Raw genomic sequence first — 23,997 nt, forward strand, 5'->3', positions numbered from 1 at the left:
AGCAATAACAACAACAAAAAAGCTCAAATGATTTCTGCTGAAAAAAGATAATAAATCTGTGATCTGTGCAAAGAAAAAAAAAGGCCCAGGGAACTTTTAAAAGCTGCTAATTGGGTAATATTTAGCCAGTATTTTACTTATTATTTAATATCACTGAATGGAATCCTTGGCATAACCCTTTCATAATATATATATTATTGGAGAGAAAAAAAAAGTGATCCTGTGCCTTTAATTTCCCTTTCTGAGAGAGGGAAGGCTGCACACCACTGACAGGCTCACTTGTTCCCGTCTTTAATGTGCAATCTGTTTTCTCCAGCGGAGGGCACTCAGTGTATCACAAACTCAAGCATTAGCACCAACAAGCTCTGAGCATCATCAGTCTCTGGAAAGCCTTCTGAATTAGACAAGGGCTGCCTCTCAGCACAGCTACAAAACACTTTAAACCTGACCAGCTAAATGGATAAACCTAGCCTGCATAGCTTTTAAACTGGGGTCTCATACAGCACAGGAGGCCTACTTGCTTCAAGAACTGAAAATCCAGAGGATGAATTGCTTTATCTGGGAATGGCAAAAGCCAGCACAATAAGGAATGCCAGGTATTCTGAAGATTTTCTTTTTTTTTTCCTTTTTTTTTTTTTCACCTCTCTTTTTACAGAGAAGTTGGTTACCTTCGAAATGGGCTGTAGCTTTTTTGCACAGATTGCCAATTACTGCTGATGGGTCTCTGGTGAATTACACAATGGTCCTCAGAGCTTAGAGGCCCTCCCCCTCCCCCCCCCCCACGGGCTTCCTTTTCCCTGCCCCCCCCCCATCCCACCCCATGCTGATTTTTTTTTTCATATATGTATATATATTTTTTGCCTGTCCTCTCCGGGGAAGTTTGTATGGGGCTACTAGCTCACATGCGGGATCAGAATGGTGTGAATGACAGCCGCACTGTGTCATGAAGGTGGTGGTGGTTTCAGCACGAGAGACCAAATAAGAAGAAAGCTGAGAGAGGGGGGAACCGTTTTTGGATGACAAAGGATGGGTAAGTGAACTTTTGTTGTTTCCTTCTTAGCAAAGCTGATCCTCTTGGCTTCCTATTCTCAGTCGTGGCATTAGCTGATAAAAGACGGGGAAACAGGCAAAAAGCAGCAGCCTCTGAGTTTGCCAGTTGACTCAGTATAGTTGCTATTATATTTTTAGATCATTTTCCTTTTAGTAGTTTTTTCTTTTTAAATCTGCAAATGCATAACACGGACTCAAACAGACTCTAGAGAAATATCTTTAAGACTGTCTCTTCTGTATGCGTTTCTACAGCTTGGGAATTGAGCCTGAGATAAATATTGTGTTTGCTTCTATTTCTTGATAATATTAACCACGCTTGTATTTCTGGTCGCGGTCAGGAAGAATGTTAACACTTTACTGTGTGTGTGTAGGGGTGGGGTCGTTACTTTATCAGAGGTCGCTCAAGGGTTTGTTTTATCTTTGAAGCTGTATCCTAAACACAGCTTCCAAATTTCCAGCAGTCATTTGCCAGTCTTATTTTTTCAAGTGTGACTGGCTTTTTTCCCCCCTTTCCCCTGTCTGGAAGAGCTGGAATGTATTTCAATGAGATTGTAACTGGCAAAAGGACAGAGAGCAAGATCGGGTTTCAAATTAAAAAAACAAAACAAAACAAAAACCTGGTTGAGTGAAGGAAGGAGAGCTTTTTAATTAGAGGTTTGGCTGATTGCCTCTTGCTTAAAATATGAATATTTAAGATAAATAAAGAAACTGCAGCACACAGGGTTCCCCCCCCCTTACCGCTAAGAAATAATAAATCTACTGTTGACAGAGGAAAGAAGTCCCTTAACATGCTGTGACTTGGAAATGCAGCAAGAGTGCCAATACATTGCAACTTTGCAGGTTTTTGGAAGTTAATGGAGGTAGGGGAGGAAAAAAAAAAGTCTGAGAAATTTGAGCAGGTCGGTTTGGAAATGGGGGGTAGTAGTCTATTGCTTCTCTTCTTGTTTTTTCCCCAAATTTGCAAAAGCAACTATGTTAAAAATAACAGCAAAACTAATACTACACAAAATTATTTTTCATTTTATGCAAATATTTAATAAGAATTTGACAATCTTAACTTTGACATGTTCTGTGTTATCAGTAGTTAGGGCTCTGGGCTGATGTATCTATTGCTGGGCAAGAGAGGCACGGTAGGCAGGTCCTCCTGAATGCTGAGAGCATATACGCTTATTAACACGTTGAGAGTACCTCACACTGTTAGTAGTCTTCATACCATGCTTCACTGGTTGCCCATACTAGTCCCAATGCCAGTTGTTCAGAGCTCATGTATTGTTATTCCATTATGCAATAGGATACAGTTTCAGGCAGGGCAAACTTGGGTTACCTTGACAGCTTACTGAACCTCTTTTGTCAAATCAAAGTCTGTTTGCTCAACTAGGAAAGATGTCCAAGTACAGGGTTTTCTAAGTCACAGTTTTGCCATTACCGGAAGACTCGGTACTCTTCATTTTGGTGCTGATGTTCAACAGAATGACTACCCAAATATTATTGTTATTAAAATGTTGGCGTTAAGTGATAAGACAGGCTGTGTGCTTTTCAGTGTTGATGACTGTATGAACTCCTGAAACTCGGGAAAGATTTTCTTAGTTCCACGGCACTGTGGTGATTTGAAAATCAAGGAAGAAAGAAGGAAACCTGAATAGCAAACATGCAACACTGAAGAAAATAAGACTTCAGATGTTGAATACATTGTTCTTAAATCAACTGTCCCATGACTGCACTAGATGGAATGCCCCTGATATCGGTAAGCTGGCGGTGATTTATATTAATAGCTTTACAATGTGCATTTGTCTTCTTTTTAATATTGTAGGTTTCCGTTTAATTACGCAGCTGAGAGGCATGCGTGTGGTGCTAGTGCTACTTCCTACACTGCTGCTTGTTATGCTCACGGGGGCTCAGAGAGCTTGCCCAAAGAACTGCAGATGTGATGGCAAAATTGTATACTGTGAGTCTCATGCTTTCGCAGATATCCCTGAGAACATTTCTGGAGGGTCACAAGGCTTATCATTAAGGTTCAACAGCATTCAGAAACTCAAATCCAATCAGTTTGCTGGCCTTAACCAGCTTATATGGCTTTATCTTGACCATAATTACATTAGCTCAGTGGATGAAGATGCCTTTCAAGGGATCCGTAGACTGAAAGAATTAATTCTAAGCTCCAACAAAATTACCTATCTGCACAATAAAACATTTCACCCAGTTCCCAATCTCCGCAATCTGGATCTCTCCTACAATAAACTTCAGACATTGCAATCGGAACAATTTAAAGGTCTTCGGAAACTCATCATTTTGCACTTGAGATCTAACTCATTAAAGACTGTGCCCATAAGAGTGTTTCAAGACTGTCGAAATCTTGACTTTCTGGATTTGGGTTATAATCGTCTTCGAAGCTTGTCCCGAAATGCTTTTGCTGGCCTCTTGAAGTTGAAGGAGCTCCACTTGGAGCACAATCAGTTTTCCAAGATCAATTTTGCTCATTTTCCACGTCTCTTCAATCTCCGCTCAATTTACTTACAGTGGAACAGGATTCGTTCCATTAGCCAAGGCTTGACATGGACTTGGAGTTCCTTACACAACTTGGATTTATCAGGGAATGACATCCAAGGAATTGAGCCGGGCACATTTAAATGTCTACCCAATTTGCAAAAATTGAATTTGGATTCCAACAAGCTTACCAACATCTCACAGGAAACTGTCAATGCGTGGATATCATTAATATCCATCACTTTGTCTGGAAATATGTGGGAATGCAGTCGGAGCATCTGTCCTCTATTTTATTGGCTTAAGAATTTCAAAGGAAATAAGGAAAGCACCATGATATGTGCAGGACCTAAGCATATCCAGGGGGAGAAGGTTAGTGATGCAGTGGAAACCTATAATATCTGCTCTGAAGTTCAGGTGGTCAACACAGAAAAATCACACCTGGTACCCCAAACGCCCCAGAAGCCTCTGATTATCCCTAAACCTACATTTTCCAAATCTGACCCCACCCAGCCCACCCTTGAAACACCAAGCCCTTCCCCAGGGTTTCAGATTCCTGGCACAGAGCAAGAGTATGAGCATGTTTCCTTTCACAAAATTATTGCAGGGAGTGTGGCTCTGTTTCTCTCAGTGGCCATGATCCTCTTGGTAATCTATGTGTCTTGGAAACGCTACCCAGCCAGCATGAAACAACTTCAGCAACATTCTCTTATGAAGCGGCGGAGGAAAAAGACCAGAGAGTCTGAAAGACAAATGAATTCCCCTTTACAGGAGTATTATGTGGACTACAAGCCTACAAACTCTGAGACCATGGATATATCCGTTAATGGATCTGGGCCCTGCACATATACCATCTCTGGCTCCAGGGAATGCGAGGTATGAACCATGATCCTCCTAAAAGCATTTCTGCTGCGGGGAAGGAGAGGTAAATGTTTGAAGCCCTAGAGGTGTCTCTAATCACTAGAAAGATTAATGACCCTTTTGCTTTTGGGTTTTTGCTCAGTGTGAAAGGTTACTTAATTAAATTACAACCACCAGGAAATTGACTGTTTTCTTTATTTTTTTTTAAATGGTTGAAACTTGAAGGAAGTTCATTCAAGGATGAGATTAAGTTGGAATAAAGCACTATGTTAAAACATCTGTTTTTTTTTTTTTTTTTTAACAGTTTGTATACAGAGGTTGGACTTACAAACACACATACACACAAAACTTTTTCATTCTAAAATTAACGTCTGGTTCTTGTTGTTTGACTTCTGTAATGGAGTAAAGAAGGAGAGACCAGCTTAATTTAAAAACAAAGTGATTTTACCAAAATTCCAGGAGGTAATGAAGATTTAAACCAAAGAGCAATTTACCCAAGGGTTGATTTTGTTGTAAATTTTTAGTTATAATTAAAGCATGCAACAGGGATCTCACAGGGATAACTTTCCGTGTTATTTGCCATTTAGTTATTATACCAGCATAGAGAATGTCAGAGGCCTACTGTGTAATTGTATTAGGCTTTTAAAGATGTTTTTCTTTCTTCTTTCCTGCCTTCCTTTTTTTTTTTTTTTTTTTTTTTTTAATTACTGGACATAGATCACTTTTCATAGGTTTTCTTAAGTGCTGGCTATTTGTATGTAATCAGAATGAAATTTAAGTTCCATGTTTTGGCTATGTCCCTGGTAACTAAAATCAGGTCCTGATATTGTGGATGATTTAGCAATAATATAATGACAGGCATAACAGGGACTGTTTGTCAATGTTGCTGTCATCCCCAACAAAAATCATGTATATTCTTGTGAAACTTATCCAAAACTAAGTGATGCAAATATTTACAAATAAAAAGAGAGAGATTTGAGTTCTGGGTATTTTCCCTTATTGTAACATTAGCTTCAAATGAAGGCATTCCATGTTACCTTATTTTCATTTTCATGAGATTGAAGTTTGGATCCAGTTTCTGATTATTTAATTTTAAAGATTACTTACAGTAACTTGCTTATGCATAGAAAATAGTCACAGATTTCCAACTTGTTGATAAGTAGTACTGGATGCAAATTATTCTTTGCTTGGTAAAGTTGATCAAAAAGTACAAAGATCATGACTGCCAAGGCCTTGTTGCTGGAATAGAGTAGCAAAGAGAGAAAGTAAGTTCTGGCACGATGTTGTCTTAGTATCTAATTTTAGATGATTTGTTGTTCAAAGGAAAGTTTTAATGAGTATTTAATGAGTATTTTCCCCTTTTTATTACTAGTTATAACAGTTGGAACAGATAATTTGCTCTATGATTATATATACCCAAAGTTTCCATAGTTCTAAAGGCAGATGCTGAGGGAAACGTTTTCAGACAAAGCACTGAGTTTGAAATATTCTCCAACTGAGTAGAATTTGGAATACTGAACTATTTTTCACAGAGTTCATTTTCTCCTCTTTGTGTATGATTGAAAATAAGAATAGTAATCCCAGTAAAACATCCCTGAAAGAAACCTGCCTAAACAATTAACCTTAAAAATTAAGGAGAATAAGATATTTTATATGAGTCCTAACAAGACTTGATGATTTTATTGCAGGCTGACATTTATACAATGTACATGAATATTAGTAAAACAAGTTCATCCTGTTTTATTCTAGATTCTCTTTGTATTTTGAGATCCTCTTAAAGCATAGTAGTACAAAAGAGAAAGGAGAATCCAAGTCCATTCATTCATTTTCTCTGGACTTTTGTAGTAGACAGGTGATTTTTATTTATTATAATCACCAAGAAAGAAGAAAGATTCTTAAAGAACTAGGACTTGAGTATAGTGATTTCTAAAGCTTTTCCTGAGTTCTTAAATTCCAGAGATTATTCTTTTAAAGACCCTTGACTTTACCATGATTAGAACGAAATAAAAACATGTTTTATTCCATAAAAACATGAGTGTTTCAAATCACATTTTGATACTATGTGTATTAGGTAGAGGGGAGTTTATGGTCATGAAATTGCAGTGTCACTGTTGGAGTTGAATGTGGTGTTAAGACATATTAAATAATGAAGTACATAATTAAGTGTTGTAATGAAGAAAGTTGAAATGGCAACTCTGCTGAAGTAGATCAAACTCTCCGTGCCCTAAAACATGGGAAATGGTAGGTTATACATTTAAGACCATTAACTCACAGGGTCTAATGAAGCTGCATTTGAGTGAATATTAACCTGTTTTCCAACACAAACACATACAAACATTTCAGCCACCACTCCCCCCTGTTGACAGGATAGTCAGTCTACTACAGTTGTAGAAATGAGAACAGTTATAAGAAATGAGAAAAAGCAAATTCTTAGAAAGTGTGGTGAGAACCATAATTTCCCCTTATGTCTTTGTCACTATGGAGTAAAATTTCTCCTGTTGACAAAATTTCTCTACAGAATGAAACCAAGAGAGAGGAGTGATTTGTCCAATTCTTTTAGGACTATAGAGGTGTGCCGAGTTGTAGTCTGCTGTTGCTTTTATAAACCTCACATATCAATAGCTTAGAAAAATAAAGAATCAATATATTTACAATACAATTTTGTGAGGTAGTCTTTTTTTTAATTCAGAACACCAAACTCTACCCAATAAAGCCATAGATACTTAACTAGAAAACTTAGCACTAAGTGCCTTGAAAACAAACTGCATTAAATTGAAACTTCCACTTATACAACTGTTATATTTAGTTATTGTGATCTAAATATAGTTCAAATATCCGTTTTGTCTATTTCTTTTAAGAAAATAAAAATATTAAGATCGCTGATTAGAATGGTGTCTGAGTTAACACACAAATATAAAATATAGCATGCAGTTCAATAAGTGAATAACTTTGGCTCTATTCTTTATAAGTTTTAATTTTTGAAAAGTCCACGTGCACATTCTAGGTTAATACATTGAAGAAGGATATTATAATACCTTAGGCAGTAAAACTCTCTTATATCTATAAAAGAAGAATAGAGTAGATAGTAGTGAATAATTAATATGATATATGGCACAATTCTAATAGATACATACATCTCAATCATCATACTTTGAGTGGAGCAGTGTGCTTGGTTGAACTGAATCATTTAATTTGTCTCTCCTCAATATGTGCTCTGAAAGGAGTACTTCAAGCCAGAAGGATACAGCTTTGCCTGAAGCTTAGTAAGGTGTTATTAAAAGAGAAAATTGCAAATAGGTACTTTTGAAAATAGTTTGTGGTGCTTTGCATAGCTTTATCTCATTAAAAATATTACAAGAATTATGAAGATACTTTATTTTGCATACCAAAATTTTACTTGATAATTATACAGAACAATTTTGAACACCTGTTTTTTCTAGGATATGGTGTATTAACTGAAATTAGCAAGGACCTTTATAAAACTATTGTGAGTATGGGAGAAGAGAGAACACTTCAAGTTTGTCTTGTGAATTAAAAAAAATGAAATTGGTAAAACCTTAACATGAATGAATAAATGAAAGTGGTCTCTAAAGAAATTCTCCATTCCAAGTATTTTAAAAGTTAACTAATTGAAATATAAAGCTTAATGATCCCATAATGCTAACAGTGCTGCCATTAGGAAAATGAGACTATAGGTGACACTAGATATGTATTTTCCAGATATTTGATATTTTAGTTATAACTCTTCAAAATCAAGTAAAATATAATGGTTGCAATTGGGCTTACTTTATTTCTTTCACTGCTATGCAGTGGGTGGTATAGACCATTTCTAACAGTTTATATTTATTGAATATATTATGTGAGGTCCAAACTATTGATTTAGGAGGGATTATTAACTTCTTTCTACACTTTAGATGTTGACATTTTAAAGGATACTAAGTAAATTTATGAGAACTAAAAAGCATAATATGTTCAAAGAGGATTTCTAAGTGATGGAGGCCCAATATCCTTGAGTTTAATTTACACCTTACCAATACAAAACTGTAGAAAATAAACTTCATTTGGGGGCTGACTCCCACTGTGCTATGTCAGAATGTTATAATTGAAACTTTACTTTGTAAATCCACTTAAATTATATCTGTGTGTGTGTGTGTGTGTGTGTGTGTGTGTGTGTATGTGTTTGCATATATGCATGTGTATGTGTTCATGTACAGAGAGACAGAATATATATTTCCATTAAAATTCTTCTGTATTTTGGACATTTGAAAGAAACTTGGGTTCTAGTTATCAGAATTTGTTAGGAACATACTTCTTAAGGTAAATGTTTAAAACTCTCTAAAATTGTAGGTATCTCCTGTCTAGATACCATCTTTCTTAATGTTCTCTTTCTTTCAAAAAGCAGAATTTAAACTACACATTGCCAGTTTTGGTGTGACTTTGGGCTCGTCACTAGTTTCTCTGTGACCCATCACTAAATGAGTATATGCGATGAGCACAATATATCCCAATTCAAAGCTTTGCTCAGGCTAGTAAACTTTGTAAACTCTGTGGGCATTCCCAGGACTGCAAAAGCAAGATGGGATCTAGAGGAAAAGTGAGCTATTGGTATTCATTGTCAATGAGAAATGAAAGAAATTCTGAGTTAAAAAAAAAAAAAACAAAAAAACAAACGGCATGCTCAGGTGAGGAACATTATAATTTCCTTTATGCTTGAGGAGAACATGTGTAACATGCATGCATGGGTACACATAACATGCATGCAAGCACACACGCAGATTTATGTATCTTTCAAATTCTGGCAAGTAACTGGTTATTTTGAAAGCATTTAAATATGACTGTTTATTAAAAATATCTGTTGTCTGAATTTGATTCAATTAAAATCAACGTGAAAAGAGTTTTTAGTAGAATCTGCAAATGGCAATGGTGAGGAATGACAGCTTCCAAAAATGCCTGACATGATTAATTTAGGAAAGATTTTAAACTGAGGATAGAGGGTCCAATTACCTTTTTAATTTTTTTTTTCAACGTTTATTTATTTTGGGGACAGAGAGAGGCAGAGCATGAACGGGGGAGGGGCAGAGAGAGAGGGAGACACAGAATCGGAAACAGGCTCCAGGCTCTGAGCCATCAGCCCAGAGACTGACGCGGGGCTCGAACTCACGGACCGCGAGATCGTGACCTGGTTGAAGTCGGACGCTTAACCGGCTGCACCACCCAGGCGCCCCCAATTACCTTTTTTAGAATAAGTTTTTATTAGCACCTCATGGACAAAGTTTTAATAAGATTCCAAGCTGAAAACGTCTGACTGTGGTCTTAGGAATGTACATCTTTTGAGACACCTCAGTAATATTCATATGATTTCAGAGTTTTTCTTCTTGGGATTTTTTTATATTGTATAAAATCTAGTCATCCTAGTTCTCAGGAATTACATTTATAGATAACTTTATGCATTGGAAGTTGCTTGGTAATATTAGCATTGAGGACGTGGTGACTCATCAAAATTTTCATGTCTCTAGAGTTTCCTGAATCACTAAATCAAAGTGGTACACTGGCAACCTGTATATCATCAGACACTGGGAGTTTTGAAAAATTGGTGTGTCTTTGGAGCAGTGAAGAGCATGAAAGTGATGTTAAATATATTTAAAAAATTAAAATTGCTTTTTATAGTACCGAAAGAAGCATCATCCGTCAGGTCAATTTAATAAAATCTCAATATTCTTAAAATGAAAGAGAAATTATGAGGGTATTTTTCTTAAGCACTCCATAAGCCATTAAAAATTTAACTGTACATTAAGGAAAGTTGAGAAGCACAGAATTTCCTGTGGCATCAAAATCACTGGCTTTTAAATAAACTGCTTCAGTATGTTTGAAACTCCTCAATATATGCAAAGGCTATGATTCATACTCCTGCTAAATAGTTCAGAAAATAGTGCTTTCATTGTTAAGAGAAATTAAGATTTAAACAAATGTAGATGTGGGAAAATTGTTTTTTAAGAGTAAGATGTTTGACTTATGTCAGATATTATATAATACTTGTAAACCTAAGGTTTGGGAATGGAAGGACAGCAAAGCTTCTATGCATTAATAAAAGGTTAAGGTCATCATGAAAATATTTTTTAAAAATCGGAAAAAAATCATGTCCAAAAATTATTAATAAGTTTAACTGAGAGGGAAACATTGAACAAAAATTAATGCCTGGGTATCATATGAGTAGTAAATACATGCATACTAAATACGATTATGATATTAAGCATTATTGTTTGTACATGGAAGTGAGACTTTTATATTTAATATTATACAAATGGTATTCTTACATATAAGTACAAAAGTAACCTTGAAATAAAAGTGTATTTAAATAACCATTACAATTAAAGACCCACATATTTCATATAAATATTTCTAAAATGCCAAAATGTATATTGCAGATATTAAAGTAATATATATTATACCTTTTAATAAACACTGTTCTTTACTGACTTGTCCAATTCACATGAATTGCCTCAAAAGTAAATATTTGGGGGATATTAAAAAATGTAAAGACATTGAGATAATTTTGTTTCTTCTGTCACTGTCTCAATTTTAGCATGATTGTTTTCTGAATTTTGGAATGTCCATACCACCATCTCTTGGAAAGTTCTATTCTCTTCTTTACTTCAGTTTTTTATATGTTTACTCAATTCTCAGACCTCAGAAGGGTACAGAGAGAATCATTAAACCTAGCAAGAATGGCCATCTTTTTTTTTTCTTTAATGATTTTTTAATGTAAATTCTTCTAGTAGAAGGAAATAAGGCACATTAAACATTTTTATCACATTGGTTTTGAAGGAAATATTTAAGGTAAATGCAGTAACTATAATATTCAAACAAAATTTCATTTATAATTGTCATTTTTACTTACTATTCCAGTGGTTGAAATATTCAAATCTTACTGAGTTTAAAACTTAAAAAAAAAAACTTTATAGTATATATAAATATTCAAAGCAGACAAGCTACAGTGACTATAGATAGATTTGTTTAAGAAAACTCACTCTTTTTTAGGATCTCATAAGCAAATAGGTCCTTCTAAATAGGAATGTGCAGGGTTATGAATTTATTCCATTTTTGGACCATTTTCAATGTTAATGCAAAACTTTATAGACACTAATTTTGTAGTAGCAAATGATATAGACAGAGGAAAAATAATTGAAATTATTCTATTTTAGAAATTCAATAATCTATTTAATTCATATTCACGGTATATTTTCATTTTAAGGATAACAATTTTGTTTTGCTATCTTTAAATATCAGATAAGGCATTGAAATTACACTGGTTATTAAGACAAATAAGAAACAGTATTTGAATTTAAATTCTGTGCTTGTTTTTAATTCCTCCCTCGTCCCTCAAGTCACATTTACTGAAACATATATCCTTTCATTTTTTCCTAGTGATCTAATTATTTGTGGGGGGTGAGAATTATAAAAAGTTGATTTCCTGTTTCCTTTAAGTAACTCTTATTAAATACATTTATGTTCACATGAAGCCCTGAAAATATTGCTTGTGTGTTTCGGCATAAATTTAATTATGATGCATTACACTATTAAGTTTTTGGTATTTACAATTTTAAATTGACACCAACATCATTGTATGTTTCTAATAAGACTTAAAAAAGAAAGAAATACAAATTAATTGTGTCTGAGTCTTTTTTAGTATGATCTCCACAGATGAAAAATTGTTATTTTCTTCTGTGTTTATAGGTCTGTAAAAGTGATAGCAGAGAGGTCAGCCTTCAAGTACTTTAGGTTGATGGTCAAACCATAGTATGAACCAAAATTGCATTGGTCCAGTGGTTAGATCAAAGGGTGAAAAAAAGGCCTGAGAGACTTGAAACTCACTCACTTTACTTCTGTAATATTGGACAAGTAAATATGTATCTGACCTTTCTGTGATATAATTTTTCCATCTATTGAACTGGGATAATAACTTTCCAACTAACTTGTTGAAATGATTAATGAGCTACTATTTTAAAACCACTCTGAACTCCTCCATAAAAAGCTTCAGTGTAAATATAAATGATTATTAGACATAAGCCCTACTGTCTACTGAAAAATGCAAAATACATTGTAGCTGTATTATTTTCATTGTTATTATTAGTTATAATGATGGTTATAATACTCCCTGATGTAGAAACAAGTGTTGTGGTTACATTTTTACTAAAGTGAATAATAAACCTGACCTTTCAGTCTCTTGTCTGAGCTGTAATTTAGTTTGGGTACCAGACACGCTAATATATAAATAATACCTCAGGATTTGTAAAATACTCCCTTGGCTGAACGTTTTATTCATGTTTCAAAGACAGTAGCACTTATACTTCTTTTATTAGTATTAACTCTAAGGAAGAAATGGGTTATAGAAACAACTTACAAATTTCCATTCTGATCGAGTTTACCCTTCAGTTCATTTTCTTAATAAGTGGAGGCAGTTTTCATTTCTCCAAATTGTTTATGAATAACAAGTTAATATGTATTTTTAAAAACTGGTATTTCTCTAGCAAAAATATATAATATTTAATGCTTTGATGTGTGTAAGTATTTATTTTGGTTGAGGATAATATGAGCTCTTATTTTTGCATAAATAGATTCTTACATCCTATTTTTGTCCCCATCCTTGTAATATATTTTAATGTGAAGTATATTTATATTTTAAGTTTCCCCATGGAATACCTCCTGTGATAATATTGTATGCTGTGAAATAGAGGGCACTACTAGTACAGGTCCTTAACAACAAAAAAAAATACCCTACAGACAAAAGAAAAAAAAAATTATCTTTTCTGGAGAAGATAAGTTATTTTCCTTGTGATTGCAAAGGCAGTATTATTTCAAAATGAGGATTCTTCCAGTCATTAAGTGTCTCTTCCAATGATGTATTCTGGAACTAGGCACATAACTATAGAATGGGGCCATGGACCCACTGGACCTACTAGACCCACTATGAAATGGACCTGAGCTAAAATTCCATCGATCACCATGAGCCCCTAATCTAACTCTGGGACCACAGTGATGTTTAGGGTATGCAGGAATTAGTGTCACTTCCAAGTCAATGTCCAGTAAGCCCCCAAACCTGATTATATCACTTAACCCAGTGCACAGTCACTTTGGTAAATAGCTGTATGTCCCTTTGGGAAAGGATGGAAAAAAGATTGAGAGTATACACTTGACACTGTAGCTCTGTCTTTTCCTCAGTGGAATCTGACCTTTCATTCAAATGTTTGTTGGTCTTAAATTGACTCAAGTCTGGGAATTGATTATGGTGCCCTGACACTCTATTTTGGTGATTCATGGTATACTTCTGTTCACTTGACCTAGATCTGGCCTACTTATACAGATCAAGTAAGAATTAGTACGCATGTACTTTTTTCCTAGGGACACCATGATCAAAAAGACCACACCATGGGTCTCTTGAGTCAAATTATTTGATTGCTGCTTTGACTTTACTGTCTCTTACGGTAACTACGTCTATCTTGTCTTTGGCAATTAAGTGCTGACAGGCCCATACCACCTGGGGATTGCATCTTTCCCATTGAAATAGGAATGCCAGTTATGTGGTAGCTATTCCCACTGTGATTTTGACCTGCAGCAAAGAGTGACCAGAGAGTCATTAGCCCTGACCTTACTCTTCCCAAACTTCCCTCCCCAGTTGCCAGGTAGTCAACCCATTTCATATTCTTGGAATTTGGTCTAGAGAACTCTGACCAGATTTTTTTATTGTTTTTATTTTTGAGCATCACTGCTTAGATGCCAATCTTGAAAACTGAAAGATGAAAGAATGCTATCATAAATAGAAATTTTTAATATTTTACACATTGTAATCTCTCTTGACTTTCTGTCCACTCATGGTCTGTGTTTTCTCAAATGACTGGATGATAAGAAATTAGTTTAAATCAGTATTCCAACTTTATGCTCCTTTAATTTTGGCATACCATCTTTCTTGAAAATGTATATACAACTCTCCACCAAAACATGAAGATTGGCAAAGATCATGGCCTAGATAGACAATAGTATGCATTCTCTTTCACATTGCATTTCGTACTGAAAATTTATTGGAACATGGTGACAAATTACATATGCAAATATATTAACTTGTAAAACAGTCAGTGCTCTCTCAGAATATTTCTATTTTATAGATACCAATTATTAGATAAATATTGCTTTGAAATATGAACAGGTACAGTTTTGTACATTAACCTGATGTATTTTATTTATTTTCCATTTTCTAATTATACATGAATGCTTCTTTAGAAAATGTTGAAAACAGGTTATTTACAAAAATAAAACAGTTGTCAACAATTTTCACTATGCAGTGATAACACTAAAAATTTTGCTATTTCACTTCTATTATGTGCACAGGTAATGTATGTGAGAGTTCATAAAGTTAATTTGTTATTGAAAACTATGTATAGATATATGTTACTGTTACTTTAAAGTTCAGATTTTGTGATGGATAGAATCACTTTTAAAAATACTGTATTTTGAAACTCATTTACTTACACCTTCTTTTTTGTTGGACATTTATGCTGAGTCGTTTCACTGTTAGGATAGTTTTTCAGTGACCTCTTCCTTTAGGTAAATTCCTTGAAGAGAAAATACATGGCCAAAAGAATGAAAACTTTAAACTCCTTAATTCATCCTACTACACTATTCCCTCAAAAAATATACCTATTTGTGTTAACACATCCATTGTATAAGATTTAACATTTTCCCTACATATACACCAACATTATTTATTATCTTTTATTAAACAAATTGACACATTATATTTTGGTGTTTAATACTTACATTTTTAACTTGGTGCGTTAGGATTTTTTTTGTGTGCAGTATTGTGTTATTGGATTTCTTATTTTGAAATAGGATGTATGAACAGTCCATGAGGTCAACAATAGTTTTCATTATGTTCTCTTACATTGCTTTTATTTTTAGAAAGGCCTTTCCCATCCTTTATGTAGGTAAATATTCACTATGTTTCGATCATTTCCTCTGTAGGTATATTTTTATATTTAATTCTTTAATCTACCTAAAATATCTATTAGAATATAATGTGAAATATAGTCTGAACTTGTTTTTTCCTCATTAAAGAATTATGATTTTGTCACTGTGTTTCACATAACATTAATGTAAAACTATATATTCATGTCTGGTTTCTAGATTTTGCCATGGATCTATTCTCTATTCTTGTATCAAAAACATATTTTTACCTTAAAATGGTTTTAAGATACATTTTAGATTATAAAGGTGTCTTCTTCTAAATTCCACATAGATTTTTAAAAACTGTCTTGGTTATTTCTTGCTATTTTCATTTGAAATAAAATTTTGCATGTGTCTCTTCCTCCTTCTCCCTCTTTTTAATCTTCTCCTTCTGGAACACACACACACGCACGCACGCACATGCGCGCACGCACACACACACACACAGTATTTTGACTGTCATGTGGATCTATGAATCAAATTGGAAATAATTGAAATCTCTACACTTGTCAAAGGAAATGTTATGGATAGCATAAAAATGGCATAGAACTCAATTTGCATTACCTGTCTTTTGTGTCCCCAATAATGATGAGTTGATTTGCTTTATTTTAAATTTCTAATGCATATATAAGATCCTAAGTGTATAGATGCATAAAGATTATTATCAACATATTTACAAAATCAATTAATTTCAGGAGACTAAGTTTACACAATTACAGTGATTTTAAGCGATATTTTTGTTCCTTATTTTGATGGGACTGCCTTTTCCGTTTTTGTCCATTTTATCAACTCTATATTCATTCACTTGTCTATTCTACAAAAATGTATTGTTTACTTTCACTAGTAGGTGTTAATACTGGGCTCAGTGCTTGTGTTTACAATAGCAGATGCAATACTTTGTTTTAGGTAAAAATTATTTATCACATCATTATACCTATAGTATCATTATAAATTACGTATTTATCAGGATGGACATTCAATTTTACTAAATGACTTTTTGGAATTGTGTTTTTTTCTCTTTGTACGGCATGTCTTTCCCTCTCACTTTTATTGATTTTATGAATTATATATTTTGTTTCCTACTTTTAAATGTTATTTACATTTCTGGAATTAATTATGGTAGTTTTTTTCATAACATTCTTCTTAGATCACCTCTGATTGAATTTACTTTTATTTTCTTTGCAATTTTTAAATTTCTCTTAATTAGGGAGGAGGGCCAATATTCTCTCTTTATCAAAAGTTGAGTTATATTTATTAATATATTTTTTCTAGCTCTGAGATGGTTAAAACGATACAGGTATTATCTCTTCCTTGAAACTTGTAAAACAGCCAATGAAAACTCCTTTTGTATTGTCCCTTTGTGGATATAATAATGAGAAAACATTATAAATTTTACTCAGATTTGTTCACCTTTTGCTGTCCTTGAATCAGAATGTTGAATTACAGTTTCCTAGAAAAATACTAATATCATTAAAAATTTAACATATATAATGATTTTTATTTTATGTAATAGTTTTTTAGGCTTAGGCAACTTCTCTAGTCATGTATTTTTTCCTTCAGTCTCTGTGGACCACTGTACTAGAAATTGTGAACGAGGCAGGTGAGTTTTTTCAGTCTATACTCTTATAACCCAGAATCAAACCATTAGATCATTAGATATTAGATGCACTTTTTCCTTAAGAATGTCAATTCCTTAAAGATATAAAATTTATTTAATCTGATTTTTTATATATTCTGTTTATTTTGTTAATTGCTAAAGATTTTCAACTTTATTAATAATTTTAAAAGAATTTGGAGGAGAATCACCTTCAAATTATAAGGAATTCTATTAGTGTTCCATTTCCTAAGGTATAACCTGACCTCTGAATGAATGCCTCCACCAGCACGCCCTAGCATCCTAAGTAATTTTACCTGATTGTTAAGGCCAAATTATTTCTTTATTCTAATCAGGGGTCAGAAAAATATTTCTGTAAAGGACCAGATAGTAAATATTTTAGGCTTTGTGGGCCTTATGGTCTCTGTCACAGCTACTTAACTCTGTCATTGTAGCATGAAAACAACCACAAAAAATATGTAAAGGAAGGTCACATCTGTGTTCCAATAAAACATTTTTTACAAAAACAGGCATCATGCTGGATTTAACTCATATTTTACAGTTCACTGACTCCTAATCTAGATCATGGTCATAGGTTTTTAAAGACACTGGAGTCTTACCCCTCAAAATAAACTGTGTAGAATTCTCTCCTTATGTGGTATCTTCCTCCTCTATTGCTCTATCTTGTTCCTCTTCACAGAAAATGTTTCTAAAAGACTCTACCCAACTCTGCCTTTCCTTATCATTTAGTTCTCCAGCCTGTTATAATCTGTCATGAGAGCTGAAGCCATCAAAACAGCTCTTGCTAAGTTTGCCACTGACTTCATGAACACTAAATGTGATGACTGTTTTTCTTTGCTTTACCTCGATATCTTAATGTTCAACACTTGGTCTTTTCTTTCTTCTTCAGATGTTCTCTTTGGAATTCTATGTGGGGCCATTCCTTTTCCATTTTATAATGTTCCTTTTTTATATCCTCTTTGTACACTAAATATATTCCCTTATGGCTTCATCCTCACACTTTCTCCAATCCCCTGTGTTCATTCGTTCTCTCCCTCTCCTTCCTTCATTCTGTTTTTCTCTCTCTGAATGATCACATTCACATATACAGCATATATTACCATTATTTTTACTAATAAAGTTGTTTATTTATTGCTTGACCTCTTCTAAGTTCCCCACATGTATAAACATTTTCTACTTGACATCTGAATTCAAATATATGATCCTGTAACCCATTTTCAAACCAAACCATGGTCTTTCCTTCCAAGCCAGTTTTTCTTTCAGTGGTCCTTGTCTTGTGAATGAAACTATCCATTTCTGCAAGTCAGAATCTAAGGAATCATACTTGACCCCATCCTCACCATTACACTCCATAAAAAATCCATCATAAAGTCCTGTTGATTTTACTTTTTAAGTATCTCTTGAGTGCCACCTTTCTTGTCCTGTTTAGTCTCTCTAAATGATCTCTTGCTCCATTGGATTTATTCTCTACACTGCACAGTGGTGTATCTTTTAAAATGAAAGCTGATCATGTCATCCTCTCCTTAATTTAAAGCAATTTAGTGGAGTCCTGTTCTTAGAATGAAAATGAAAACTCTTAACATGACCTTAAAAACACTGAAAAACTTGGCTCTGCCTTTACAGATTCTTCTCACATCACACTCCTCTTGCTTTCAACAGAAGGCCTCCACACTGCTGTATACTGGCCTCCTTTCCTTTCCCTTTTATTGGTCATGCTTTCTTCTTTGACAGCATCATGGTATAAACCCAGCCCTAAGTACTCCTCACTCAACTTCCTTAATTTCCATTCATCAATGCCTCAGGAAGCCACTGCTGAAATCCTTGTCAAACCTATAGTATTTTATTCTTGCTTATCACCACATATTTTTTTTAGTGTTTTAATAATGATTTGATTAATATCTTCCAATTCTGTCTACTCAAGGACAGATAATATATGACAATTTTTGTTTGATTTTATATCTTAGTGCCTCATCCCATGTCTTATATGTTTACTGAAATAATACTTACTGAAAGAATAAATGATGGAATTCCATCATTTTACATCTCTTAGTTATTTCCTAACTTTTAAAAATAATTAGATTCTCTTTGAAAAGTTTCTTCATAAATTTTTGTCTGAAAAATTAGCTTATTTCATGATTTGATATTTAAGACTGTGGATTAACTTTAGGATATAGATTTGATGTATGCTTTTTAATATACATTTTCCTTACTGACTTTCTTCATTAATATGTCATTCCAATATACAATTCATGTTCAATATGACAAAACATAAGGACAAAAATTAGAAAGAAACCTTCATATAACCCTTTTACCATTTTCCTAAATATTTCTGTATTTTTGTTACACAAATAAAATTAATGAAGCAAATTGTTTATAATCTGTTATTTCTATTTGCTCTATTGTGAGCATATTTACACATAAATAAATATTCATCTCCAGCATAATTTTAATTAGTGGATGATAATATATATTAATTTGCTGTACATGGGTTCTAGTTTTGTTTTGGTGGTTGTTTCAACATTTTTGGAATAAATATGGCCACAGTTGTACTATGTCTATCTAAATACACTTAATGATTAAAAATTTATAATATTTTAAATTCATCTTCTCCACTTCAATACTTTAAAATTGGCAGTGATATTTTCCAATTTAGATCAAAAGGTATTTTGTTCTTTTAATATCCATCACTTTATTAATGACATATATAATTTTTTACATTTGTTTGGCCTGTGTATAGTTTACTTTCTGTATTTTATGTTCATGTTCTTTGCCAATTCGTAATTTTATTGATTGATTTTAAATTAGTTGATTAATGCTTTAGCTTCTATAACATCACAGATGATTTTTCCAGAGCTTTTCATTTGTCTTTTATTTATTTTAGGTGGGAATTTTGACTGTATAATTAGAAAATTAATTTCATATATTTAAATTCTATATTTTATTTTTTGATTCTGCCTTTTTTGTATGGTGCAAAGATTATCTCCAGAAAATATTAAATAAATTATGATTTTTGTTTTCCTCTAATAGTTACATGGTTTTATTTTTTGCATGCAAGTCATTAATTCAACTAACTTTTGTTATCAAAAATGTTACCACTTCCCCAAACTCATTTGTCATTTACTCACAGCTATGGAATGTTGTATTTGTTAATTTACAAAGCATTGAATACTTATAACACATATATTGTTTTATGCATATATACTTATGTGTTATTTGCATGGATTATGTATTCACATATGTTTCCATATATACAAATATATATGAATACACTTGCTCTTGTGTTAAATTTTTTGTTTTCCTAATCCTTTTTCACACTGCTTAATTAATATAATGGGTTAAATATGTTAAATTATTTATATTTAAAAAATATTTTTTGCTATCATTTTCATCCAGTTTCTAATTAAAAGGCACTGTACACACACATACACACACACACACATGTGGTTCTTTCCACTATCTTGTTTTCTATTGCCTTTTATCCTCTCCAGAACCATAGTCTAGAAATAAATCATTGTTAATGCTTTACTCTGTATTATTCTGGATACTTTCTGTGCATATATAAATGATTACATTTTTCTTCTCAATTAATATTATACTAGCTGTACTTATCTAAATACTGTTTGTATGCTTTTGGACTTTTTGTTTAATGTGACATATCTTGGACATTTCCCCATGACACCAAATAAAAATCTACCTCTTTGTTTTTAATTTTTTAAAATGATTCTTTATTGGTAGACAAATGAGATGTTTGAGGATATGGAGATGAACTTTAGAATTATTATGTCAGTAGTCTAATAAAATTTCTTTGATACATTTATCGGAATTGTGTTATTTTTAAAAAATTATTTGGAGTGAATTAATATCTTTTAAATTCTGAATGTATATAAGAATATAATGAATGTTTATATTTTAATGTTTTCTCCTATGTGTTTTGCTATCACCCATCTAAATGCAGATTTGTGTGTATATGCTGGGCAGATGCATTTTTTAATGTGCATATATAATCAGAAACAATTCAAAATATTCTGATTCTGTTTCAGTATATTTTCTTTGGTCTGATAAATAGCATACTTTCTTTATCCATTATCTCTCAACTTTGCCAGTTGTTAACTTCACATGCTTCACTTTATTTTATTAGTCAATTTTTTAAAATGACGACCAGTTAAGAAGCCTCTGAGATTGCTCTGCAATGTTCTCCTCTCTCACCTTCACAAGTTTTGAGGAGGAAAAGCATTATTGTGGATAATTTGGACCCACATCAGGGAACATTCAAAGTGGTTGAGAAGCGTTGATAGTTGATAATAAGGCTCTTCTGGGGGAAGAGGGTGCAGCAAAGTAGCCTGGCAGCACTTCTCCAATGAGTGTTCCTACTGTGGGGAGGTAGACTTAGACAAGGTGCTCTGAGCAGTATCATTTTCTTCTGTAGTATTTTTTTTTGTTAGGTTTCCTCTAGCTCTTACTATTTTTTGAGAGACCAAGGAAGCCAAAATAAGCCTGTGAGTTTGGGGCAAAATGTTAGGAAGATGTTCTATTAAATTTGTTCTATGGGTTGCCCTTAAAGGAGCTTAGGCAGACTCCTATGCCTTCAAGAGCAAGAGAGTCAACTAACTGAGGTGATGTGAAACAACATGTGTAAATAAAGCATTAGAAATTAATGGGACTGTGGAAACCTACAGTTTGCAGAATATCTATGGAGGCTTTCAGAATTTTAACACGTCTGGATAGATGAAATAGATTTGGTCAATTTTTTTTTTATCTTCTCTTTTTTCCTTTTTTTTTTTTGTTTTAGTTATCTAGTTAGTGATTGATTCTGAGCTTTAAAGGGTTGAAAGCAGTCTTTGTGATTTACATGTTGTCCACCCCAGTTTACCAAAGCTAGGATTAAGAACTAAAGCTATGGCAGAATTAGGCAACTGATGAAGCTTTTTTTGAATTCTTTATTCTCATCATGTCTTTACCTCTTTACATCTCAGAGACACAGTTAACATCTAGCATAGCTGGGCAGACTGAGGCAAGTGTGTAGAGAACCAGAACCAGGAAAATTTCCCTCAGTGTTGTATAAATTCTGAGGCAGCTCTACTTCGCATGCACATATTTCCATTCACAAATTGAAACTCCTAATGTAGGAAATAATCTAGTGAAAAGTTTCTCAATCTCAGTACTATCGACATTTGAGGCCAGATAATTGGTGGTGGGGAGATGGGGTGTGATCTGAGCATTGTGGGAAATATGACTGGCCTGTCTCCATTAGATACCAGCAGCAACCCCCATCTTCCAGTTGTGGCAACTGACAATGTCTCCAGATACTGTCAAGTAACTTTTGAGGGAGTGAGCAAAATCGATCATGATTGAGAACCACTGATTTGGTACAAATAATCTGTTCTTGGAGAGGTAAGGATTTCTGTAGCCTAGGAAGGTTCACTAGTGATCCTAAAACTTAAAGAGTTGGATGTCATATCTAGGGAGCAAGGGGTAATCTATGCAGAGTTTGGTTGTAATCTCAGTCTCACTTCAAAATTGAGGGCATGTTTGTGTATAGGGTTTTAATAAAGTGGTGTCAGGATTTTGCTGATGATAAGAGTGTTATGCTTTGCTTTATCGTGACTCTTAGCCAAGGTGAAAGTACAGACAAGTTTCTGTAGGTAAAAATAGTCTAGCAAAGAAAGACCATACCACACAGTATGATTTAGAGAATTTTGTATGAGGAAAGGCAATGGTGGGTGAAGTTAGTACATTGTAGAAAAAAATGTGTATCTTCTCACAAAATTTCTGAGTAATTGGGTTTGGGAAACACAAATAGTACCCATCAGGCCCAAGGATATTTAATGATTTCTTAAGCATCAGTGAATTTAAGGCTATGGCTATATTTGTTTGTCTCTTATATGTATGGAGAGGGGGAAAAAAACTAGTAAAGTTCCTACACTCAGTTCAATGTTAGGAGATCTGCAAAGCAAGAATCAAGGGGGAAACTGAAAAGCAAATAAAAGGTTTTGAACACACAAAATGAAAATGTATAGGAAGAAACTAGCCTCAGGAAGAACTTGGGGACTGACAGAGACATTTCTGTAATTTTCTGCAATCTTTTGGAAGATAGTTTCTCAGATGACTTGCTCTATTGGAGGAAGCAATTTTCACGGATGGTAGAGTTTCCTCCTATTATATGGGAGAGAGATGGTTAAACTCCTGATGAAAGATTTTTTCCAATTGAGTTATAGGCTCACAAGTAATGAAATCTGAACAAATGCCATAGACTGACTGGTACCACAGAGAGGCTGAAATTAAAAAGAAAATGTTTTTTTTTTTCTTTAGAAACACTTTGGAGTCAAAAAGACTTCAGCTAAAACACTAGCCCTGCTGTGTTTAGCTCTGGAAATATGGGCAGATTATTTAGCCTATGTCAACCTATTTTCTTAACTATAAATAGTGCCACTACGTGTATAGGACTTAATGCAACCATAATGTAGTAAAAGACATAACATAGTCTCTGGCACACAGTGAGTGATCTTAACAAAGGCTAGCTATTGCTGTGACATTGTTATTATGCTTGTGATACCTTACCTCTTTATCCAGATATCACTAATCTTCAGTGATATCTATTAAGTTACCAGTGATATCTATTAAGCATGGAATAGAACATGTATTATTTTGGATAATATATATATAATATATATGATATGATTATAATTATATAAGATATCATAATTTTTCTTTATATACATATTTAAAATTTCATATGAGTCTATCTACCTCTCTACATAGCTCGTGTTTATGTGAGTGTGTGTGTGAGTATGTGTGTGCATGTAAATATGGATGTAGACCTGGACTTAAAATATTTGTCTTCTTGACTTCTTGAGCTATTTGAAAAGTGTGACATAGAGAGATGTGGAAGAAGGCTCTGGTAAAAAATGCACACTGCAGTCAGTATTTACATGGAATAAATGTCTATATTAAGAAGAAGAAAGTTTTCAGAACAATGACCTCAACTTCTACTT

General features: G+C 33.6%; 1 protein-coding gene across 3 annotated transcripts in view; it reads left to right on the top strand.

Moving 5' to 3' along the window:
- The first annotated feature begins 287 nt into the window (after positions 1 to 287).
- LRRTM4 (leucine rich repeat transmembrane neuronal 4) overlaps positions 288 to 23,997 on the top strand; it is a 719,346-nt gene continuing 695,636 nt past the window's right edge. The window contains exons 1-3 of one of the 3 annotated variants that reach the window (XM_086700742.1): positions 288 to 596; positions 880 to 1,030; positions 2,861 to 4,407. In XM_086700742.1, the coding sequence (XP_086556868.1) occupies positions 1,027 to 1,030; positions 2,861 to 4,407 (1,551 nt within the window). In that variant the 5' untranslated portion in view covers positions 288 to 596; positions 880 to 1,026. The other 2 variants (XM_086700741.1, XM_086700743.1) reach the window with 2 other exon arrangements.

This window comes from Puma concolor, chromosome A3 (genome assembly GCF_028749965.1).
Source record: "Puma concolor isolate L17-30 chromosome A3, mPumCon1.1.hap2, whole genome shotgun sequence".
Taxonomy (NCBI): Eukaryota; Metazoa; Chordata; class Mammalia; order Carnivora; family Felidae; genus Puma; species Puma concolor.